General features: G+C 33.8%; 1 protein-coding gene across 3 annotated transcripts in view; it reads right to left on the bottom strand.

Moving 5' to 3' along the window:
- SMC2 (structural maintenance of chromosomes 2) overlaps positions 1-21,621 on the bottom strand; it is a 57,967-nt gene that overhangs the window by 10,226 nt on the left and 26,120 nt on the right. For all 3 annotated transcript variants that reach the window (XM_074330779.1, XM_019729260.2, XM_074330780.1), the window contains 7 exons: positions 19,399-19,523; positions 14,534-14,727; positions 13,358-13,501; positions 9,230-9,424; positions 7,201-7,401; positions 4,979-5,095; positions 1,658-1,818 (listed from right to left, as the gene is read on the bottom strand). In XM_074330779.1, the coding sequence (XP_074186880.1) occupies positions 1,658-1,818; positions 4,979-5,095; positions 7,201-7,401; positions 9,230-9,424; positions 13,358-13,501; positions 14,534-14,727; positions 19,399-19,523 (1,137 nt within the window). The remainder of the gene's footprint in view (positions 1-1,657; positions 1,819-4,978; positions 5,096-7,200; positions 7,402-9,229; positions 9,425-13,357; positions 13,502-14,533; positions 14,728-19,398; positions 19,524-21,621) is intronic.

Raw genomic sequence — 21,621 nt, 5'->3', positions numbered from 1 at the left:
TCAGTGTGCTGACGGAGTCACGGTGAAGGCTGGGGACACTTCCCTGAAGCCCAGAGCAGGCTATTTCCAACACTCTTCATTTATTCCTTTATGTGGGTCTAACCCTCTATCTGGTACCACTTTCTTTTCACCTGACAGCTTCCTGAGCCTGTACTGTCCTGTTGTGATCAAATTCTTCTACCTTTTGTTTTTCTGAAAAAGTATCTATGTTTTCTTCAATCTGAAGACTATTTCTATTAGACAGAGAATTCTGAGTTGACACATTTTTCTTTTAGAAAACAATGTTCCAGACTTCTGGCTTGCATAGTTTTTGGAGAACTCTAAAGTCATTTTTACCTTTGTTCCTTGGCACCATAATATGCTTGCTTACCTCTGGCTGCTTTTAAGAGTTTTCTTCTAATCAGGGGCATATAAAATCACAGCAATTTTATATAACATGTCTTTCTGATTATTACGTGTGTGTGGTGTATGGTTTATCCTACCTGGGGTTCATGGAAATGAAGTTGTAGGTTTATAGAACTCATCAAGTCTAGAAAATCTGGGGTCATATTTCGTCAAGTATTTTTCTGTTTTGCCTGTTTTTCAAGTATTTTTCTGTTTTGCCTTTTTCTCTCCTTTTGGAATTCCAATTACATGCATGTTAGACTAAGTGATAGTGTTCCACAGGTCACTGAAGCTCTGTTTGTTTTTTACACTTTTCTGTTTCTCAGTTCAGCTTGAATAGGTTCTATTGCTATGCCTTTAAATTCACTCATGTTTCTTTCACATTGTCTAATCTGCTGTTAATCTCATGCAGTGACTCTCCTTTCAGGTATATTTTTTATCTCTAGAAGTTCCACTTGATACCTTTTTTCAAATAGTTTCCATTTCTCTCATCAAATTCTTTATTTCTTGTAATTCTTGAAAATAGTTAATGTGACTCATTACCATCCTTATCTGCTAATTTTATCACCTGTCATTTCTAGCTCTGTTTCCATTGATTGCTTTTTCTCTAAGTTATGGGTGACATCTTGATTTCTATCTAGCAGTTTTTATTAGATACTGGACACTTATTATGTTGTTTAGAGTCTCAATTTTGTCTTTCTTTAAAGAGTATTGGGCTTTGTTCTCAAAGAATTAAGTTACATGTAGATCAGCTAGATCTCATCAAGGCCTTCATTTAACATTGCTAACGTGTGTCTAGAGCAGCTTCACTTCAGTGATAGTAAAAATCTAATACTAAGGTGTAGCTCACTGGGGTATCCCAAAATTCTAATCTGTTTCCTTAATTTAGTGGACTACTGGGCTTTGTGTGTATTTCCCATCCCTGCATCTACAGGCCAGAAATTGCTCCTACAGAGAAATCTGGGGTAAACAATGGACTCACAGCACTTTTGTTTCCTTTCTCTCAGGTACATAATCCTGGGCTACTCATTTTCCAGTGTCTGAAAACAATGGTTTTTCATGTATTTTATCTAGTTTTCTAGTCACTTATCCTTATATCTCCTTTGCTGCCTACTATTTTCACTAAATTGTGTAGTGTTACATATAAGGCTCCTTAAATTCTACATGCAGAGAACTAAACAAAGCAAAATTTGAAGCAAAATTGGGAAGCAATGAGATCATGGATTATAATAAAAGGAATGAGGAATTATAATATAGCTAAGGGATTACTCACCTCTGACCACCACTAAGTTCAGTTAGGTTTTCTTTCCAAGTGTTTCCTAAGGCAACCTTGAACTCCAGACCATCCAATACAGTATGCCCCTCTGGAGGTGCAAGCATAGCATTAGCACCAGGCAAAAGAGTAGAAAAAATAGACCCAAAGTCCTTGTTCACCTAGGCAAAAAAATGATATTAAAAAATCACAGGTTTTCCAAAAAGAATCAAATGTTGTTATGTGTACGTATATGCAAGCCAGCAGTGCATTTTGTTGTTTGTTACTTTAACTCAGGGGTTGGTAAATTATGGCCCATGTGACAAATTGGCCCTACCATTCATTTACGCATTGTTTATGACTGCTAGCACTGCAACAATAGTCTAGTAGTTGCAACAGAGACCATATGGCTCACAAACCAAAAAAAGTTTATTATTTGTTCCTTTACAGAAATAGTTTACTGAGCCCTACTTAACCTCTAGAGGGAACTAGAGGCTACACCTCTGACTTATCCTGAAGTTCTGATAGTTTTTTAGGTTGTTGTTATAATTGCAGGAATCCTTAGAGACTCACAATTGTACTATATAGAAGACTGAACTTTCACTTGAAAAAGCGAAAAACAAAAAAAACCAAAAAAAAACCCCAAAAACTGTTTGCTATGAAATGTTCTCTTATAAAACTTGTTTTCTATTGATTGATATTGATAAGCCTGTGGTTTATGGCTAACCTTAAACAAACCTAAGATGATCAGGGTGACTCTAGGAGAAAACGAGGCACGGAATAAAACAACCAGATCTGTTCAAAGTGTTGAATGGTTCTTTTTATGTGCTTCTTCAAATAGCCAAAGAAGTAAAGATGTCAAGGGACAGGAGTAGGATTGGACCCCAAGACAAAAAAGTTAAACAAGCTATTTCGCCTATCCCTATCAAGCCACAGTAGGAGATTACAGAGATTTAGGGCCAATATTCTAGCTTGTAATTGGGTAATTTTTGTTCACACACATTTAATCAGTGCTTTGAGAAGTCAGCCATCTGTTCTCAAAGACATGACTAATAATCTTAGAGAGTGCAGCAGACAAATTTGAGTGTTTACACACACACAACACACAGTCATGGTCTCTAGGGAAATCTCCAAATTCAAGTACAAAATTCAAGTGCAAGTATACTTTCTATGAGTATCTGTAGTAATAAGGAAATCTAGATATAAGCAATGCTCCTGAATATAGACTTACTGAAGAACACACATTTTAAGACCAACTGCACATGTGCTAAGTAATATCCTACCAACACAGAGGATTCAGGTTCTAATTTTATACGAGACAGATTTCTGGAGCTAGGCAAGGCTCATCTCAATACTAAGAGGACCACGGTCTCATTTGGGAAAGATGGAAGATAGCACCCTAGGTTCATTTTTTCTTTAAATTTTTTGGCCAGGTAAGAGAGAGGCACCTCAGAACTAAAATAGTGGAATGCTGCTAAACCATGAACATGACCATGGACCCCATGTAGAAATTCCTCCAAAGGGAAAAAGTGAAAGTAACTTATGAATTAATGGGTAGAGAAGAATATAGGCATGTCCTAGATAGAAAATAAATTATACTCATGGACAGATATAAAAATGAAATGCAATCAAATTAATCAAATTTTGAAAATCCAATGAGGCTAAGATGGAAACAAAACCGCAACCAGTGCCTAAAATACTCTAGCTTTGAGAATCAAGTATGCTTGAAAGCAGAAGAAAGTATATATGAGTAATGCTGAGAATAATAACACCTACACCTCATTAGGTTACTGTGAGGAATAAATGAGAAAATTAATATGAGATATAAGCACTCAATAAATTTACTTGCTTTGGGAAAACCTTGGCTATTGCAGAAAAAACAGTTTAAAGGATAAATTTGTACTAGCACTAAATCCAAGAATCATGGGGAAAACAAGAAAAAAACTTCTCAGATCCAGTGTTAAATCCACATGTAACAGAATAATGGGGTCAACTTTTTGCATGCATTTTAAAAAGATGGACAAATACTACAAGGAGATGGAACACTGAAAGTAAGCTGCAGAGCAGGAAAAACAAGGTGACTGAAAGGCATTAATTATTACCATTACGGAAAATAAAGTTCCTAGAGAATTATAAAGAGAAAAAGAGGCAAGCTGTCCTGAGGCATAGGACCGTTAAAGTACCAAAAAGCACGCTAAATATGTTCAAAAGTTTTAGGAAGTGCCTTTTGTTATGGGAAATATAGGAAAACTTCCACGTAAGAGGCTAAGGAATTAATCTCAAGGAGACAAATATATACAGCCAGGGAAGTAGAAATTATTGTAAAGAACCTTGAAATCTGCCAAAGTTGTCATAAAACAAAACAAAAATGGTAACTGGGATTTTTTAAAAATAAGACTCCAGTAAAAAGGAATACTAAACTTCCTTGTTTTATTGCCCAATTCTTAAAGAACAACAAGGGTGGCAGCAGTTAGCAACAAAAGGCAATTTTAACTTCGGTTCTAATTTAGGAAAAGAGAATCCCAGTGTTCCACCTTTTGGCTACATTATCTTAGGCCATTTCATCTTTCTAACCTCTGGGTTTTTTCATCTATAAAATAGGGATAATAATTATCAAAGTTATGGAATTGTTTTAAGATAATTTATGTAAATTGATTAACAGTGTCACTGCTTAATGTGTTCACTAATATTATTAATCTGATGTGTATAAAATGCTTTGTTAAAAATCTACAGAATGCATAATATTTATAATTCTGAAATACAATTAATAATTTGTAAGTGGTAAGCAATACACATTTTTAGAACTAATATTTGACGTCATGAGTTTGGGCAAGAGAAATATAGAGGAGGTTACAACTGAAGGTGTCCTTGAGAGAGTTTTTCCAAGCATCAGAGTTTCCTCAATGTGAAATTGATACTGTTTCCAGTTTCAAGCAGATATTGGACAGTCTCTAAGGTTTCTTCCAAACGTAAGAGCCTCTGACCTCACGGGACAGAAAGAGGACAAATAGAGTGGCCTTTAAAGGTAACACAGATCTAGCAAACAAGGCAAGAATAAAAAAGAGAAATCTAAAAAGTTAGGAATTTCATATAACTTAGAAACCAAAGAAGACTATGAAAGTATGATGGAATGACACAAACTTCACCTTTGCAAATTGGTAGTAAAGTCCAAAAGGACTAATCATTTAAAAGTCTATGAGGTTTTAATTAAAATGTCAGCATGTGCCTCCTTCAAACACAAATTAGCCATTTCGAATTCATCATAGGGAGTATAAAACTATTGACAATATTTTTCATCTTTTCCTCATACAGAATAAATGATAATATTTTTGGTACAAATACCTTTTGCCAAGCAATATTTAGGGCTTGATTTTTCTTCTGGTCAAGGTCTTCTATAGTTGCAAGTATTTTGGATTTGTCATTTTCCACAATTCTTTTCTTCTTCATCAAGTCATTATACTAGTAATATAAAAAGCATACTTAATTGGGAAAATGTAAGACTTCATATTCTAGAATTCAGTCAGGCATAAAATGCTCTCATTATTTTTATATATAATATGTACACTCATATTTACCAAAACGATACACTGTATTAACAGCTATAATGTAAACCAATTATAAGGAAAGTAAATATATCATGTATGTCTAAAATTCAATTACTATAATCGAGAATTTATAGAACTCCTAAAATATTCCGACTCCTCTAATATTCCCTTATGTTCTTACTAGCCAAGGCACAAAGGAAAATGTGTCCTATGTAAACTCAAATGTAGCCCTGCATGCTTTCTTAAGGTCAATCTGAGCAGTAACACAAAATTTCAATTTTTCACCATGAGATACAAATCCTTCGTAATCTGGCCCTTATTTATCTCTGACTTTTTGGCACAACACTCCGCCCCAGGCTCCAACCATATGGTCTTTTTTCCAGTTCCTTAAACATAATAAGCTCACTGTAGCCTTATGGATCCTGCATTGCTCCCTCTTCCCAAAAGTTCTTTCTATATTTCTGACATAACCGGTATCTCAAGTTTCAGTGCAAATATCTAATTTGCAGGGTGAGCATCCCTGGTTAATGTAGAAATTCACTAAAAAAAAAAAGAAAAAAAAAGGAGGAAGGCTGCAAAGGGATCATTATACCACGAGTAAGTAGAAGTTCCTAAAAATCCTAACTCATTTTTCCTCAAAGCCTCACATTTCAAGGAGGCCTCAAACTCTCCCTTAAACACTCCGGCCAATCTTGCTAGCTTCACTGCTGTCCCTATCCTTTATGGCCAAGCTCCAAAAACCTACTCTCCACATTTTTATCTTATTCCTTGCATAATTCCATGTAGTAGTTCCTTATCTGGACAGACATGAAATACAACAAAACACAAAACAAAAGCCAATCTGTTTATCACTAATAGAGTTTTCCTCTCTGATACGGAGATCGGAGTTGGTGAATTCTTTTTTAAAACATTAATATTAGACTCAGTTATCATTATCTAATAAAAGCAAACAAGTAAAAGTGAACAAGTTTCATGATGTTAATGCAGCTAAAATTCAGACCAGCGATTTCCTTCCACAAACATGCTATACATTGCCGAGCTTTAATGGAGAAATGAAAACCAGCAGGAACATTTTACAGAGAGATCACAACAAGTACATTAGTAGCCTGTTTGGTGTCCAACATAATATAGATTCTTTGTAGATACTAATGTCAGTAACGTTTAAAGAAAACCCATTACAATAAAATTTCTTAAAAGTAATTCAACTTATCCTAAGTATTATCACTTTTAAAATCTCTCACTAACTCTATTATGCAAATTCAAACAGAATTTTGCACAATTAAAGAAGGTATAGGGCATATTACTCTGACTGCTAATTCTTATGGGGCTGTCAAGAATAGGGATTGCTTTGCCCTCTGGATTTTTCTAGTGACATGGCAGACTATAAAAGTTTTGTCAGGGTAGGGGAGATGGATAACATTATACAGTAACTGAGAGAGCACTAAAACAGACAGCACGCTACGCTGCTGGTTTCAAAGACTAGGTAAGACAGTCTTTAATTGGAACCATTAGATAAAATATAATAATTTTATCTAATGGTTCCAATATAAACTTGTGTTAAAAGGAATATGGTCTTACTTAACCTAACCACTGTCACTCCAATAAATTTTAATTAAAAAAAAAAAGACAATAGTTATGGGTAGATTGGTAAGGAGGCAGTATACCTTACTTTTCATAGCCTTTCAAGGTAAGTGAAAGAAATGATAGCAATGTGAGGAGTTAACATGATCAAGTGCTGTTTTTATTTATACCAAGAACAAGGTATGAGTAGAACATGTTTATGACAAAGGGCAAAACAAGCAGAAAAGTCATTCAAGGTATAACAGAACATATAAACAACTGATGATGCAAAAAGAATGAAATAAAACAAAGAACCGAAAAGGGAGAAAAGGAAAACAGAAAGAAAGCAAGTATCAAGGACATCAAGCAAAAGGTTGACCCTAATAATTGCCTCAGGGTCAAACAGAGCCATCAATGTATGTTGTAACACAGTCAGATACTCATAGGAAAATGACTTACCCGCTCTTCAGCTTCTGTCAGTACATTCATGGCTCTCATGTTGACATTCCTTCCTAGTTTCTCCTTCATTTCTTGCAACTTCTGAAGTCTCTGACCAGCTTCTTTTGGGTCATTATTTTTGAAATCATAGGCGCTATTGGGTAGCCCAAAGAGGTGTTTCTCTGCATTAATCCAGTCATAATCTTTCAACATTTTGGATACCTAGCCACATACGATAATGGAAGGATCTATCATTGCTTATAGTTCTACATTTAAAAACAAGTTTCTTAAATATTTACTAATTTTAAAGCAAACACTTTGGAGAAAAACCCCACAATGATTCATTTGAAAAAATGAGGTTCACTGTTGAGTAAAGCTATAGTTAGTATAATATTTTTACCTGGAGGATAGGCTCAAGGATTATATAGAAAGAGATACTCCTACTACTTAAGCGTTAGAAGAAAGGCAATTCAGACAAATTTTTACAACGTATATGTAAAACATCTCCATTAGAAATGTAAGTCAGATGAGCGCCTCCTCCAGATTTTACCAAATTCAATCTATTGCTTCAAAAAACAACTTATGAAAATTAAAATTCTTATAGGAATACTTAACTCATAGATGTGGTAGAATTGTGGAAACCTACTCCTGATTGATACCTAATAATTCTTCTCAGAATTATAATGTAAGTAAAAAGCTCTCCTAAATGTTGATTCCATGCCCCATCAACCTCTTTTGACAATGCACAGTAAAATACTTGTTGATTTAAAACATTAAATTATAAATTAAAAACATTAAATTGCAGCACTTAAGGAAGAATTTCTTCTGAGAATTGTTTATGGTAGTTCTGACGGGTAGAACCTGATCCTTGTCAGTTTATTCTTATTAATTCCCTGCGTATGGTCCACTTCTAGGCTCCAAAGTAACACGTCACTTCTGATCTATCCTGCCTGCTGATCTGTAAGCTCTCTGAAGGTATTCTGTGTACATGTTCCTCATCTTTATATCTTTAGCGTCTGCTATAGTATCTGATACTAGTTGGTATGCAACAGTATTTAATAAACCATGTATTCCAATCCCTGACTTCTTAGTAGTTTCACTTCCACCTGCAAATCCCTTTCTTTACAGCCTTAACTGTAAATAAAGTCCCCTAGCAAGCACCAATACTAGCAATGTTAGCCTTGGTCATATTTCAGTGAATCCACTAATACTAGACGAATAGGCTAATGAGAAATCAATCAGTACTAATAAAATATTAGGATATTATGTGGCCATAAAATAATGTTCTTTAAAACAAGTAATGAACCTGAACATGGCTCTTTCAGAGGGTAGAGAGACTGTTCTGTATGCTCTGATCTTGTTGAAGTTAAATCTCTTGTACTTTTATGACGCTAAAAAAGATTTAAAAGACACCAAATTGTTACACACCCATTAGAAAACATAATGGGTAAATTATTAAGACCATATGGATGCAGCCTCTTAACCAAGCAATGAATTTATGCAAAAGAATGTATTTTCTTTAAAGTACTTAAGGAACCGTGATAGAAAAAAGAAACTTTAAGAGTGATCAAAAACCTGTGATAACCTCAAAAAGGTAACTTCTTGGTAAAATCAGATTTCAGATGAGGCTGCAAAAATTGGCTCTGGATGTTCTTATAAGAATTGGTATAATCAATTAAGTTTAGAAGAGGCCTGTGTATATTTGTGAGTCTTTAAATTCAATTTGAAACAAGATAAAGAAAATATTACTATTGTCACAATAATATTAATAGTTCTATGAACAATGGGGAGAAAACAGTCACTTCAGGGGAGACTACTAAATATTTGGTAAAAATATCTAGTAGATGGGAATGAATACCTGAAATTAAATTTAAAGACAAAACATTAGTGCCATTTGGTGAAAATTAGCATTGTGAAAAAGCAGTTAACATAGCTGTAAAGCCTCTAAATTATATTACAGTAGTGCTGCCACTTATACTGAGTTCTTTACCGAAATATTTCAACCCCCAAGCAAAAATTTGATTCAGGGTGAAAATGAACACAAACATGCCTTTGCAGCAGCATCTTCAGTTTCCCGTTTATGTTTGCTGATTTTGTGGTCCAGTTCCTTGATTTTAAGCTGAGAGTCATTGTTTTGTTCCTTATGCTTCGCCACTTCTGCATATTTAGCTTTAATTACATTGTCTTGGGCTGTTATCACTTCTTTTTGCTTGGTCATCTCTTCTAGAGCTTTATTTAATGATTCCTGAAACAAATACGCATAATTAGAAGGCAACATATAGCAAGGTAATAATGAGGTATTTTTAGTTTACTAAAAGATCATCCAACAGACTTCTGGGCAAGATGGCAATGTGATTACGGGCAGATGGTCACCTAACCCTCTACATTTTATGTCCCCTTTAAAATGACTAATGGATTTATACATGAGAAAACCTGCATTACCACTAGAATAAAAGGATGGGATACAACGTTCATGCTGGAAGCAGCAAAGTTTTTGCTGAATACAAAGTAGCTGGGATTAAGTGGAGGGAGAAGAGACTACTGGAATCTGACCTATGAGGTCTCTCAGGAAATGGCATTTCTGGGTAGTTAAAAAGAAGATAATCTGACAGACCTCCAAATGACATCAAGAGGGGCAAAGAACAGAGGTAGAAGTCAGGTAGGCAGGGATTTCTTCCTTTTCCCTTATGTAGATATAAACCATATAGACTTTACCAGTAGCAGTGGAAGGTCATAGTGTTTGGTTCTAGCACAAGGTTCAAACCAGAAATGGAAAAGGAGAAAAACTTTTCTGAGGAAATAGATCTGTGGCACAGAGAAAAACTTCTTGCTCTGACATTTACTCAACCTCCAAAGTAGTCATTACAATTGGAATTTAGTCTATCACCAGTCCCTGCCCCAACCTGGCAAAACAAAACAAAACAAAACCAAAACCTTCTGCTTCATCCCAGATATTAAAGAACTCACACAAGTGTCTAAAAACAAACGGAAAACTAGCTCAACTTGCATTTAGCTGGCAGAAAACAAAGAATTAGGCCAACATGCTTGCTAAAAGACTGAGGAAGAATAGTTCTCTATAAGTGATTAAAAACACCTATAAAAATTAAAAAAATTTTTTTAGGCACGCTCATTAAAAAACAAGATACTTTTGAGCAATAAATACCTGACATTATGGTTAGGCTACTAAATATATGCAAAGTGCTTTAATCTCCTTCTAATGTTTCATTTGTGTCATTAAAGAGCTTTTGCAGAAGCAAGATGAATCAGGGCATTCATCTCAAAGACCCAAAGATATTTCAGCTTTTTAAAATGTTTGTAAACGAGAAAAGAAAGTGAAAAATACTCTGGTGATGTTAACCAAAGAAAAACAGATAAAGGTTTATTAACTAACATCGTATCTGACAAAAACAAGTTTATGAAGATTCTTTCATGCTTAGATGTTAAAGACTGCATTGCAGGTGTGACTGTTTCAATCTTTTTTTTTAAAAAAAATCTTTTTTAGAATGAGAGGAGAAAAAAAGACATAGGAAATCTGTCACTTATGATTGAGCAGAAACAATATTTTAGTTTTATTTGATTGAAGCTAATTAGTTAGTAGGCAGTTTCTTTTCTTAGCTCCCTAGGAGTGTCCTTAGCAACTCCTATCAATAAAGAGAAATAATTTAGAATGTAAAACCTGGAAGAATAACCTTTAAAAGCTAAGTGATCCATTTCATAGTTTTCAATAAAGAGAAATGGATACCTTTTTATAGAAATAGGTACATGTTTTGATTTTATCTTTTTGATCAAGGAAAGATCGGCTTATTTTCACACTTCTCTTTAGAAACACAGTATCTAATTTTTTAAAATGCTACACCATGATGCTCATGAAAGACAGTAGGAAATATGGAGAGAAGAGATGAAAAATAACTGAGATTAAAAGATAACACATCTGTTTGTCTTGTTCCTTTGTTGCTTTCAGTTTTATATCCCACACATGAATGAAGTCCTACGGTTCTTGACTTTTTCTGACTTATTTAACTTAGCATGATAATCTCAAGATCCATCCATGTTGTCACAAATAGCAGTATTTCATCTTTTCTTATGGCTGAACTCATAGACACAGACGACAGTTTAGTGATTACCAGAGGGTAAGGTGGGGGGAGGTGGTAGAGAGAAATGGGGGTCAAATATACGGGGATAAAAGGAGAATGGACTCTGGGTGGTGAACACACAATGCCATATATAGATGATGTATTATAGAACTGTACACTTGAAACCTATACAATTTTACTAACCAATGTCACCCCAATAAATTTAATGAAAACTTTAAAAAGACAATAAATAACAAAATACTTTTAAAAACTAAAATTTACTTTGGAGGCAAAATAGAAACTGATTATAAACTGTAGAAAACTTAATCAACAACATAAAGCTTTAAAGCCTTTCTATCCCTTATCTTAAAAAAAGTTAAAAAATCATTTTGCTTTTGATTTAATAAATGTGTTAAGAACAGAAAATTTGAATTTAACCACGAATAGAATCAAGAGGAAAGACCTACTTTCCAAAACACTGGATGCTACAATGATTAAAACAATCGTTATCAAGGGGAAAACAAGATAAAATGTAGAAGTAGATGACAAAAGCAAGGCAAAAGCACTTTACTATAATGTAGGTAAATGAATGCATGCCCATTAAAGCCGTACACATTTTGTTAACATGAAAATCAATGATATATACTACTTACAAAAACAGTGTTGATAGCAACATGATAGAGAACTTACAAACTGAAGTTACATCACAAAAGTACGTACACTATATAGCATGGTTATTATAGTTAATACTGTATTGCACATTTAAAAGCTGCTAAGAGTAATCTTAACACTTTGTAAGCGGGCATTTTCCCACCAAATCGTGTCATAACGCGGGGCTTGTTTGACATTTTCTCGCCAAAATTAGACTTTCCGTAAAATATTCGTATCTTTTGATCTATTTGATATTTTCCTATGAAACTTTCAGTGTTTTAGTTTAAAAAGAGGTCTCTATTTATTTACTTTGCAAAATTTTTGCCGGTTCCAACTAGAGGCGATATGACGAGTTTACTCATTTCCCGCAAAAAATGTGTTAAAAGTTCTCATCACAAGAAAAACATTTTTAAACTATGTATGGTGACAGATGTTAACTAGACTGATTGTGATCATTTCACAATATATACAAATATCAAATCATTATGTTTGTATGCCTGAAACTAAGATGTCGACTATACCTTAATTTTTAAAAAGAGTAGAAATAACATGAGACAAAATAGAATTCAAAGTCAAAATCACAAAAAGGGATAAGAGGGTATCAAATACTAATGAGGGACAACCTAACAGCATATCTGCATAACATGTGAAACCCCCTTGGCCCCCAATCCACCCATCACTGCCCTGCTTCTGATACTGTAACATTTCTTTCTCTCCAGCTACAATGATATTAAGCCCCAGTAAAAGATGCTGTAGGGACACTGTAGGAGGAAGGGACTTTAATTCCTGGTTCTGGTGTGCTTTTCTCAAGGGCAAGCTTGTCACATGCAAGGACTAGCAGCTTGCATGGTTTCCCCTGACATCCCAGCGGGGGCTTCTCAGCATGTCCACAGGCTAGGTACCTCCCCATGGCCAGTTACACTGGCATCCAAGAAAGCTTTTCCCAGCAAATGCCACCTTGTGGCACTTCCTTAGATGGCTTCCTCTGGCACTACAAACATCATTGGTGGGCCACAGTTATGTTTTCTCCAACTAAATCTGGTTCTTAGCCCTGAAGGTGGAATAGGGCTCCATTCCAGATTTGTACATTCCATGGGTGCACTGTCTCAGCCCCATGGGTAATGGTTGTTCCCTGTACCTGCTGGTCCTGTAATTTTAGAGTTCTCTTTACCCATTAGTGATCACTCCCACATCACTGCAAACTCTATTATAATTAAGAATTTCTTTATTTGAAATTTATCTGTTCAAATTACTGTGTAGTTTTGTCATCTGAATAGACTCAGACTAAAATAATTAGTAGTATTATTTCAGGACTCCTGGCTCAGTACCCATCATTTTTGCCTCTCACGACGAAAAGAATGAGAATCAGGCCTCTAAAGTCAAACATGTTCAAGCCAACGTTTCATAAGTAGATTAACATTTGCAATTTCTCCAATATGGTAAGTAAATCTTACCTTACTTTGAGCCACCTCAGTTGCCATCACTTCAATCTGACCTTCATAGGATTTGATAGCTTCATTCACAGCTTCGAGCTGTTGCTCGCAGGATGCATGCTCTCTCTTGAGCTCTTCCAGCTCCAGAGTGATAGCTTCAACTTCCTATAAGAAACACAGTATCTGGGCAGTCAACAGGTTATTAACTACTGAAAAATAGACACTCACATGTCAACAAAATAAGTAAAATCTCATGCATGTAAGAGCCCCAGATTAGTTATTCAACTACCAAAACAAAACAAAACAAAACACATGTAAGCTACTTCTCCAGAAGATAGGAGGGAAAGGAAATTATTTTCCTGTAGTTAAGAAAATGATGACAAATATATGTACAACATATATGGGTTCAAAGAACTTTGCATAAACTATTTCTTTTATTATTGTATTGCTATAGAGAAAACCAGTATAGAATTCTACATAACAGATAAACTAAGCAGAGGTAAAGTCTTTTCTAAATATATGTACCTATTCAATGTCAAAAAATTAGTTTCTCCATTTTTTCTCTCCTATTATATAGGCTTTAGTTCATTAGAAAACATTTTGTGCAGCTATAGTGACAGGATCACAAGATGGGTTAAAAAAACAACTACGAAGAAAAGTAGATTTACGTGAAATTGTATGGAACAGTGATTCAGAGCATAGCTAGGTTCAGAAAAACCTAGGTTCAATTTCCAGCTTTGGTACTATGCAAAGCTATAATCAGATTATCACTAGTCTACATTTGAATGGCACTTCGTAAATATAACAGGCTTTGTCCTACATCATTCTTTCACAATATACCTTCACATAAATGATCACTAAATAGAAATATCAACACTGAATCTCTGATATGACGTAGCTCCACAACTATGTAAGTTCTGGTCCATTCTAGAATGAAGCATTTACCAAAAGGCAACTGTGCTCTTTCTCTAAAATTAGCAAGCCAATGTTTACTAACACAATTACATGACACTAAATACAGAGTTTTCAGAGAAGACTATATCTTATTTTGACTTATGTGTAATTTATTTCCTGAAAAAGCACACCTCATTTTTAGATTTTGTGATCAATACTGATGAGTAAGGCCAACCAATGATGTTCTACCACCTCAGCTCTATGTTGTTAAAAGATTGGCTTCATTTCAAGAAAGGTGATTACCTGTTGTTTTTCTTTCATTTTCTTGCTGGAAGCATCTGCTTTGGTTTTGGCACAATCAAGTTTCTTCTGAGCATCCTTCAGTTCTTTTTCTCTTTCAGCTTCTGCGTTTTTCATTTTATTCTCCAATACTTCATATTTTTCTTCTGCTTTTTTTTGAATTTCTTTGGTATTTTTTAAGGTATCCTCACTTTCCTCTGCATCATAAAAGTAGGCAAATGTAGCTAAATGAAGTCTTCCAACTACTAACAGTTATGGATAATGGCTTACAAATTCAATTTTAATAGAAAATATGGTCTGGAAAGTTAGAGGCTAGAGTTTTAAAAAAAGAAACTGTTTTAATCTTATTCTAGAAATGGTATGTTGAAATACAGATACTGTGTAAGAGCCATACTTGAATTATCTGAAGATCTGTGACGAAATTACTTCCAATCATGAAAGTGAATAATATAAACTTTACCTACTTTAAACATGGTTTTGAAACAACTTATTAAAACGATTAAGGACCATCTTTTTAATATGCCTGTATGCTTCCTAAAAGCAGAAGTGAGAGAATAACTATAGTATTTTTTCCTTTATTTCAGTTGCCATAAAACTTATAATTAATTTCATAAACAAGCTTTCGTTGTGTTCCTTGCTCATTTATTTTTATTCAAGGAAACTCTTATTATAAAGAAATGTTGTGAGAACATGGCTAGGATGAAGCATAGTAAAAATATTATCTCTAAATATACAAAGAAATAAATAAAAAGGTAAGACAGAATGAGCATGTTACTGTCACTGACATATACATACATTATGTTAGATCGTAGGTAACATATAACCGTGGATGCCATGTCTGCACGATTTCCTACTCTATTCTTCAGTGCAGAGTATCATTGCAAGAAATCAAAAGAAAAATTAAAACAAAAACCTTGAAGCAAATGGAAATACAACATACCAAAATGTATGGGATGTGCAAAAGAAATTCACAGTGATAATGCCTACATCAAGAAACAGTTCAAATAAATGACCTAACTTTACACCTCAAAGAACTAGAAAAAGAAGCACAAACAAAGCCTAAAGTTCATAGAATGAAGGAAATAACAAAGATCAGAGTGGAAATAAAATAGAGACTAAAAAGACAATAGAAAATATCAATGAAACTAAGACCTGGTTCTTTGAAAAGAAACAAAACTGACAAATCTGTAGCTAGACTCACCAAAACAAACAAACAAAAAACTGCGTCTCAAATTAATCAGAAAGGAAAGAGAAGTTACAAAGGATAGCAAAGAAATATGAAAGATCATAGGGACTACTATAAGCAATAATACACCAACAAATTGGACAATCCATAAAACATAGACAAATTCCTAAAAACATACCACCTATCAAGACTGAATCATGAAGAAATAGAACACCTGGACAGACCAATTACTAGTAAGGAGATTGAATTGGTAATCAAAAACCTCTCAAAAAAACAAAAGCCCAGGACCAGAGGATTTCATTGGTGAATTCTACTAAACATTCAAAGGAGGATTAATACCAATCCTTCTCAAACTCTTCCAAACTACTTTTATGAGGCCAGCATTACCCTGATACGAAAACCAGACAAGGATGCCACAAAGAAGGAAAATTATTTGCCAATATCCCTGATGAATACAGATGCAAAAATCCTCAATCAATTATTAACAAACTGAATCCAACAATACATTGATCAAGTGGCATTTATTCTATTAGGTTGATGTAAAAGTTAATTGCGGTTTAAAACATTAAAAATAATTGCAAAAACTGCAAGTACTTTTGCACCAACCTAATACATATGTAAGGATGGTTCAAAATCTGCAAATCAATGTGATATACCACATTAGCAAAATGAAGGATAAAAATCAGGATTTCAATAGGTGTAGAAAAAGCATCAGACAAAATTCAACATTCATTTATTATAAAACTCAATAAAGTGGGTACACAGGGAACATACCACAACATAATAAAGACCATATATGACAAGCTCATGGCTAACATGATATTCAACATCGAAAAGCTGAAAGCTTTTCCTCTAAGATCAGGAACAAGACAAGGGTGCCCACTCTAGCCACTTTTATTCAACACAGTATTGGAATTCTAGCCAGAGCAATTAGGCAAGAAAAAGAAATAACACACATCCAAACTGGAAAAGAAGTAAAACTGTCACTCTTTGTAGGTGACAAGATATTATATACAAAAAACCCTAAAGTCTCCAGCAAAAAAAAACACACAAAAAAAACAAACAAACAAAAAAACCTGTTAGAACTAATAAATGAATTCAGTAAAGTTGCAAGATACAAAATCAATATACTAAAATCTGTTATGTTTGTATACACTAATAAACTAACAGTAAGAGAAATTGAGAAAATAATCTGGTTTATATTTGCATAAAAAAGAATAAAATACAGAGGGTTGCTAGAGGGGCGGAGGGGTGGGGATAAGGGGAAGGTGAGAGGTTTTGAAAAATAGTTGGTAACCACAAGATGGTCATGGGGGTTTGAAAATTAATTTGGGGAACGTACAGAGGGATAGTGGATGGGGGGAGGGGGGTTCACACAGTGTGAGGGATATAAATGATAAACGTCTAAGTTTTGCTTTGTCTTGTGCACCTGAAACTAATTAAAAAACAAATAAATAAATTTGAAAAAAAAAAAAAAAAAAAAAAGAATAAAATACCCAGGAATAAATTTAACCAGGGAGAAGAAATACTTGTACACTGAAAACCATGGTATTTATAAAAGAAACTGAAGAGGACAAAAATAAATGGAAAGATATTCCATGCTCAGGGAATGAAGAATTAATAGTTGAAATGTCCATGCTTTCCAAAGCAACATAGAGTCAATGCAATCCCTATCAAAATTCCAATGACATTTTTCACAAAACTAGAATAAATAATCTAAAATTAACATAAACCACAAAAGACCCAGAATGGCCAAAACAATCTTGATGAAGAACAAAGAAGTATCACACTCCCTGACTTCAAACAATACTACAAAGATATAATGATCAAAACACTATGGTATTGGCATAAAAACAAACACATAGATCAATGGAACAGGATAGAGAACCCAGAAATTAACCCACACAAAAATGTCAGATACTTTATGTGAAAGGTGCCAAGACTACACTATGGAGAAAAGACTGTCTCTTCAAAAACATGGTGCTGGGAAAATGACACAAGCAAAATAATGAAACTGGACCACTATCTTATATTATACACAAAAATTAACTCAAAATGGATTAAAGACTTAACTGTAAGACCTGAAATCATAAAACTCCCAGAAGAAAACATAGGCAAAAAGCTACCTAACATCTGTTTCCGTGATGATTTTTTGGATTTGATACCAAAAGCAAATGCAACAAAAGCAAAAATCAACAAGTGGAACTACAAACTAAAAATTTCTGCACAGCACAGGAAGCCACACCATTAACAAAAAGAAAAAACCTACTGAGTAGGAGAAAATATTTGTAAACATTTATGTGATAAAGGGTTAATACCTAAAATATATAAAAAACTCATACATGTATCTGATAAGGGGTTAATATCTACAACATATAAAGAACACATAGAATTCAAAAGAAAAAAAATTCAATTAAAAAAATGGACAGAGGATCTGAATAGACATTTTTCCACAGAAGGCATAGACGGCTAACAGTTACATGAAAAGATCGTCAACATTACCAATCATCAGGGAAATCCATATTAAAAGCACAATGAGAAATAATCTCACACCTGTTAGAGTGGCTATCATGAAAAAGCCAAGAAATAAGTGTTGACAAGGACGTGGAGAAAGGAAAAAATTAAAAATTGCACTACCATGTGATCCAGTAATTCCATTTCTGGGTAATTATCTGGAGAAAACAAAACACTAACTCAAAAAGATATATGCAACTCCCCAACATGTTCACTGCTGCATTATTTAGAATAGCCAAGATACAAAAACAATGGATGCGATCACCCATGAATGAATGGATGAAGAAAATGTGATGCATACACATAGGAATATTATTCAGCCATAAAAAAGTCTTGATATTTGTGACAACATAGATGGAACTTGAGGGCATCATGCAAGTGAAATATCTCATAAAGACAAATACCATGTGATCTCACTTATAGGTGGGATCTTTAACAACAGCAATGAAATCTGAGCACACAGACACAGAGAACAGATTGGTAATTGCAAGATGCAGCGGATGGGGTGGTGAACAAAATGGGTGAATTTTTAATTGTATAAAAGAAAATAAACATTAGTGGGGAAACAGATCTGTGGATACTGTCCCAAAGAACGAGAAAAATTAAAACTGCATATACAATAAAATTCTGATTAAAAGTATAAAATAGGTTCTTAAAATTAGAGAGATACCTATAAATTGAATTACATTAAACATAAAAAAAACTTCAGTGTAACAGAAATACTAAAAATATAAATAAGGTTAAAAAACAAGCACATAAGCCAAGATTATTAATAATGCAGATAATCTCCAAGAAATCATACATAAGAACAATAGAAATAGACTATGAGCAACCCAACAGAAAATTGAGCAAAAACAAAAAAATATGGTACAAAAGTAGAAACTTTGCATTTCTATGCAAAATAGGTCTCAAACTTCACCAACAATCCAGGAAATGCAAATTAAAATATTAATGAACTACCTATTCACAACAATCACATTGGAGAATTTTAAGTCTGGAAAGGAATGGATTTGGAGAACTGAGTACTTTCATATGCCACTAGTGGAAATGTATACTGCTATAAACGGGCAGAACTTTGGCAATGTGTAATAAATACACAAAGATAAGATCTAAATACTTAATGTAAGGTTATCAAAAACAGATTAAGCACAGAATGTTTTTATCTTACCAATGGTTTTTTTAAGAGCATCTAACTCTTCTTGTTGCTTGTGATATGAGCTTTGCTGGAGCTTGGTTTGTAATAAATCTGCTTCCTCAGTTTTCATCTCCCACTGCTGTTTCAGTTGGCGATACCTTAAAGTTTGTAACAAATGCACACAAATTTTCTGATGTTTGAGACATGCATTCAAACTAGTCTTTTAACTTAATAAAGCAAAACAAAACAAAACTCACATAGACTATAAGATGCCACTAGTTACAAGAATAATTTGATGAACTCTCACATTGCTGAGGCATCAATTTAACTCAAGTCTGATTTGGTCACTGAAGGTAAATAACTCTAAATGTCCAAGACCGACAACAACTATTTATAGAAATACCCTTAATTTTAGAACACTAAAATTCATCTTTGAATAGGTTTCCTTAAAAATAATCCTCCATACTGATTCTTACCAAAAGGAAAAACCTCACAAAAGCTCCCACCACAAAAATAGATTAATACCGTGTTTCCCAGAAAATAAGACCTAGTCGAACAATCAGCTCTAATGTGTCTTTTGGAGCAAAAATTAATATAAGACTTGGTATTATATTATTATATTATACAGGGTCTTATATTAATTTTTGCTCCAAAAGATGCATTAGAGCTGATTATCCCGCTAGGTCTTATTTTCGGGGCAACACATGATAACAATTACGTAATATTTCAAAAATTTTGGTCATCACACAGTGTAATACATAGATGATGTATTACAGAACTGTACACCTGAAATCTTTGTAACTTTACTAACAATTGTCACCCCAATAAACTTTAAGAAAAAAATTTTTTTTGGTTATCTATAATCTCCATTTTCAAATGTTAAAATCACGTTCCCTACATTTCCTAATGAGACCGATTAGTTTAAAAAGGCATGGTACTGAACATAAATTTGCAATATACTTTTCTTGCAAACCCTATAATTCTACTCCAGTTCTAGCTGCTTAAAGTTATTTCTTTGGAAGGTATTTAGCTAATTCAGCTCCTGTGAAATTTCAAGTTATTAATAAATTCAAAGGTAGCTTGTCACCAGAAATTCATGGTTTGAGAAAAAAGTATAAAACATAAAAAACATAAATATTCCCTTGAGTATCTTGCCTGAGACTGCTTGACAGCAATTAAAACCATAATTTTAACTTAGAGTCATTTTTCAATTCATTAAAAAAATGTAGAGTGTAGAAATTAAAAAAAAAAGCTATGTTCTTAAAATGGTCTATAAAAGAATGGCTTAGGTGATACTTCCACTGTCACATTTTTCAAAATCCATTTCCTTTCCTTGACCTCAGTGCCATAATTAGTCCACAAGACAATTCTGCAAAATAAATGACTGACTACTGCTGAACAAAGTTAACAGTTCTAAAGTTAACAGTTCTAAGCCAAATGTGACCACAAATCTGCACCTATCTCAGAGAAATTTTGTTGCATTTTTCTCACAGAAAGTTCATTCACTTTATGGTTTTTATGCTACTGGAGGTAAAATGCAGGCTTTACATGTATATGATGTTTGAAAGTGGGCATTTTGATACAAATTTATATGTTGGAATGACTACATTGATGGATTATGACAATTTCTTCCATATACAGTGTCCCCAAAAAGTCTTGGTATCATTCTGAAGTTTATTTAGGTTTTTTTGGTTTTTTTTAACCTTTTTTCATTATTGTGAATTCTGAGTAAAATCTTTGATTTTAATTTTACTTCGGTTGCCATTTGCCAGCTTCAGAGAGACGTGAAAAAATTACAATTAAACTTTCAAATAATGTACTTTGCAAGTTTGTATTTAAACTCCTGAAACTTTTAAAGGAATAAGGACTCTTCTCCAGGGTAATCACATGTGGAGATCACTCACATCAGTGAGGTGTTTATTCAAGTCATTGTCTCGGGAAGACTTTCCCTAGCCACCCAATCTGAAACCTCAACGTCTCTTTGCCCTGGATAGTTCACATCTATACTGTTTTACTTTTATCTTCTTTAAACTTAGCATTATCTAACATGTTTTACCAATTTAACTTTGTCTGTTTCCCCAACTATATGTATGAAAACAAGATGAAGGAAGAGATTTATCTGTTTAATACATTACTGTATTCCCAGCTCCTGTAAAAGAATTTGGTGCATAAAAGGAGTCACTCAATAGTAAATAATGTTAAGTAATGGTTAAGCAACATGATCCCAATTTTGAAAATATAAAAACATGCATATAC

The sequence above is a fragment of the Rhinolophus sinicus genome, linkage group LG04 (genome assembly GCF_036562045.2).
Source record: "Rhinolophus sinicus isolate RSC01 linkage group LG04, ASM3656204v1, whole genome shotgun sequence".
NCBI classification, from domain to species: Eukaryota; Metazoa; Chordata; class Mammalia; order Chiroptera; family Rhinolophidae; genus Rhinolophus; species Rhinolophus sinicus.
The sequence above is the reverse complement of the archived record's forward strand: the minus strand, read 5'-3'. Positions and strand labels throughout refer to the sequence as shown.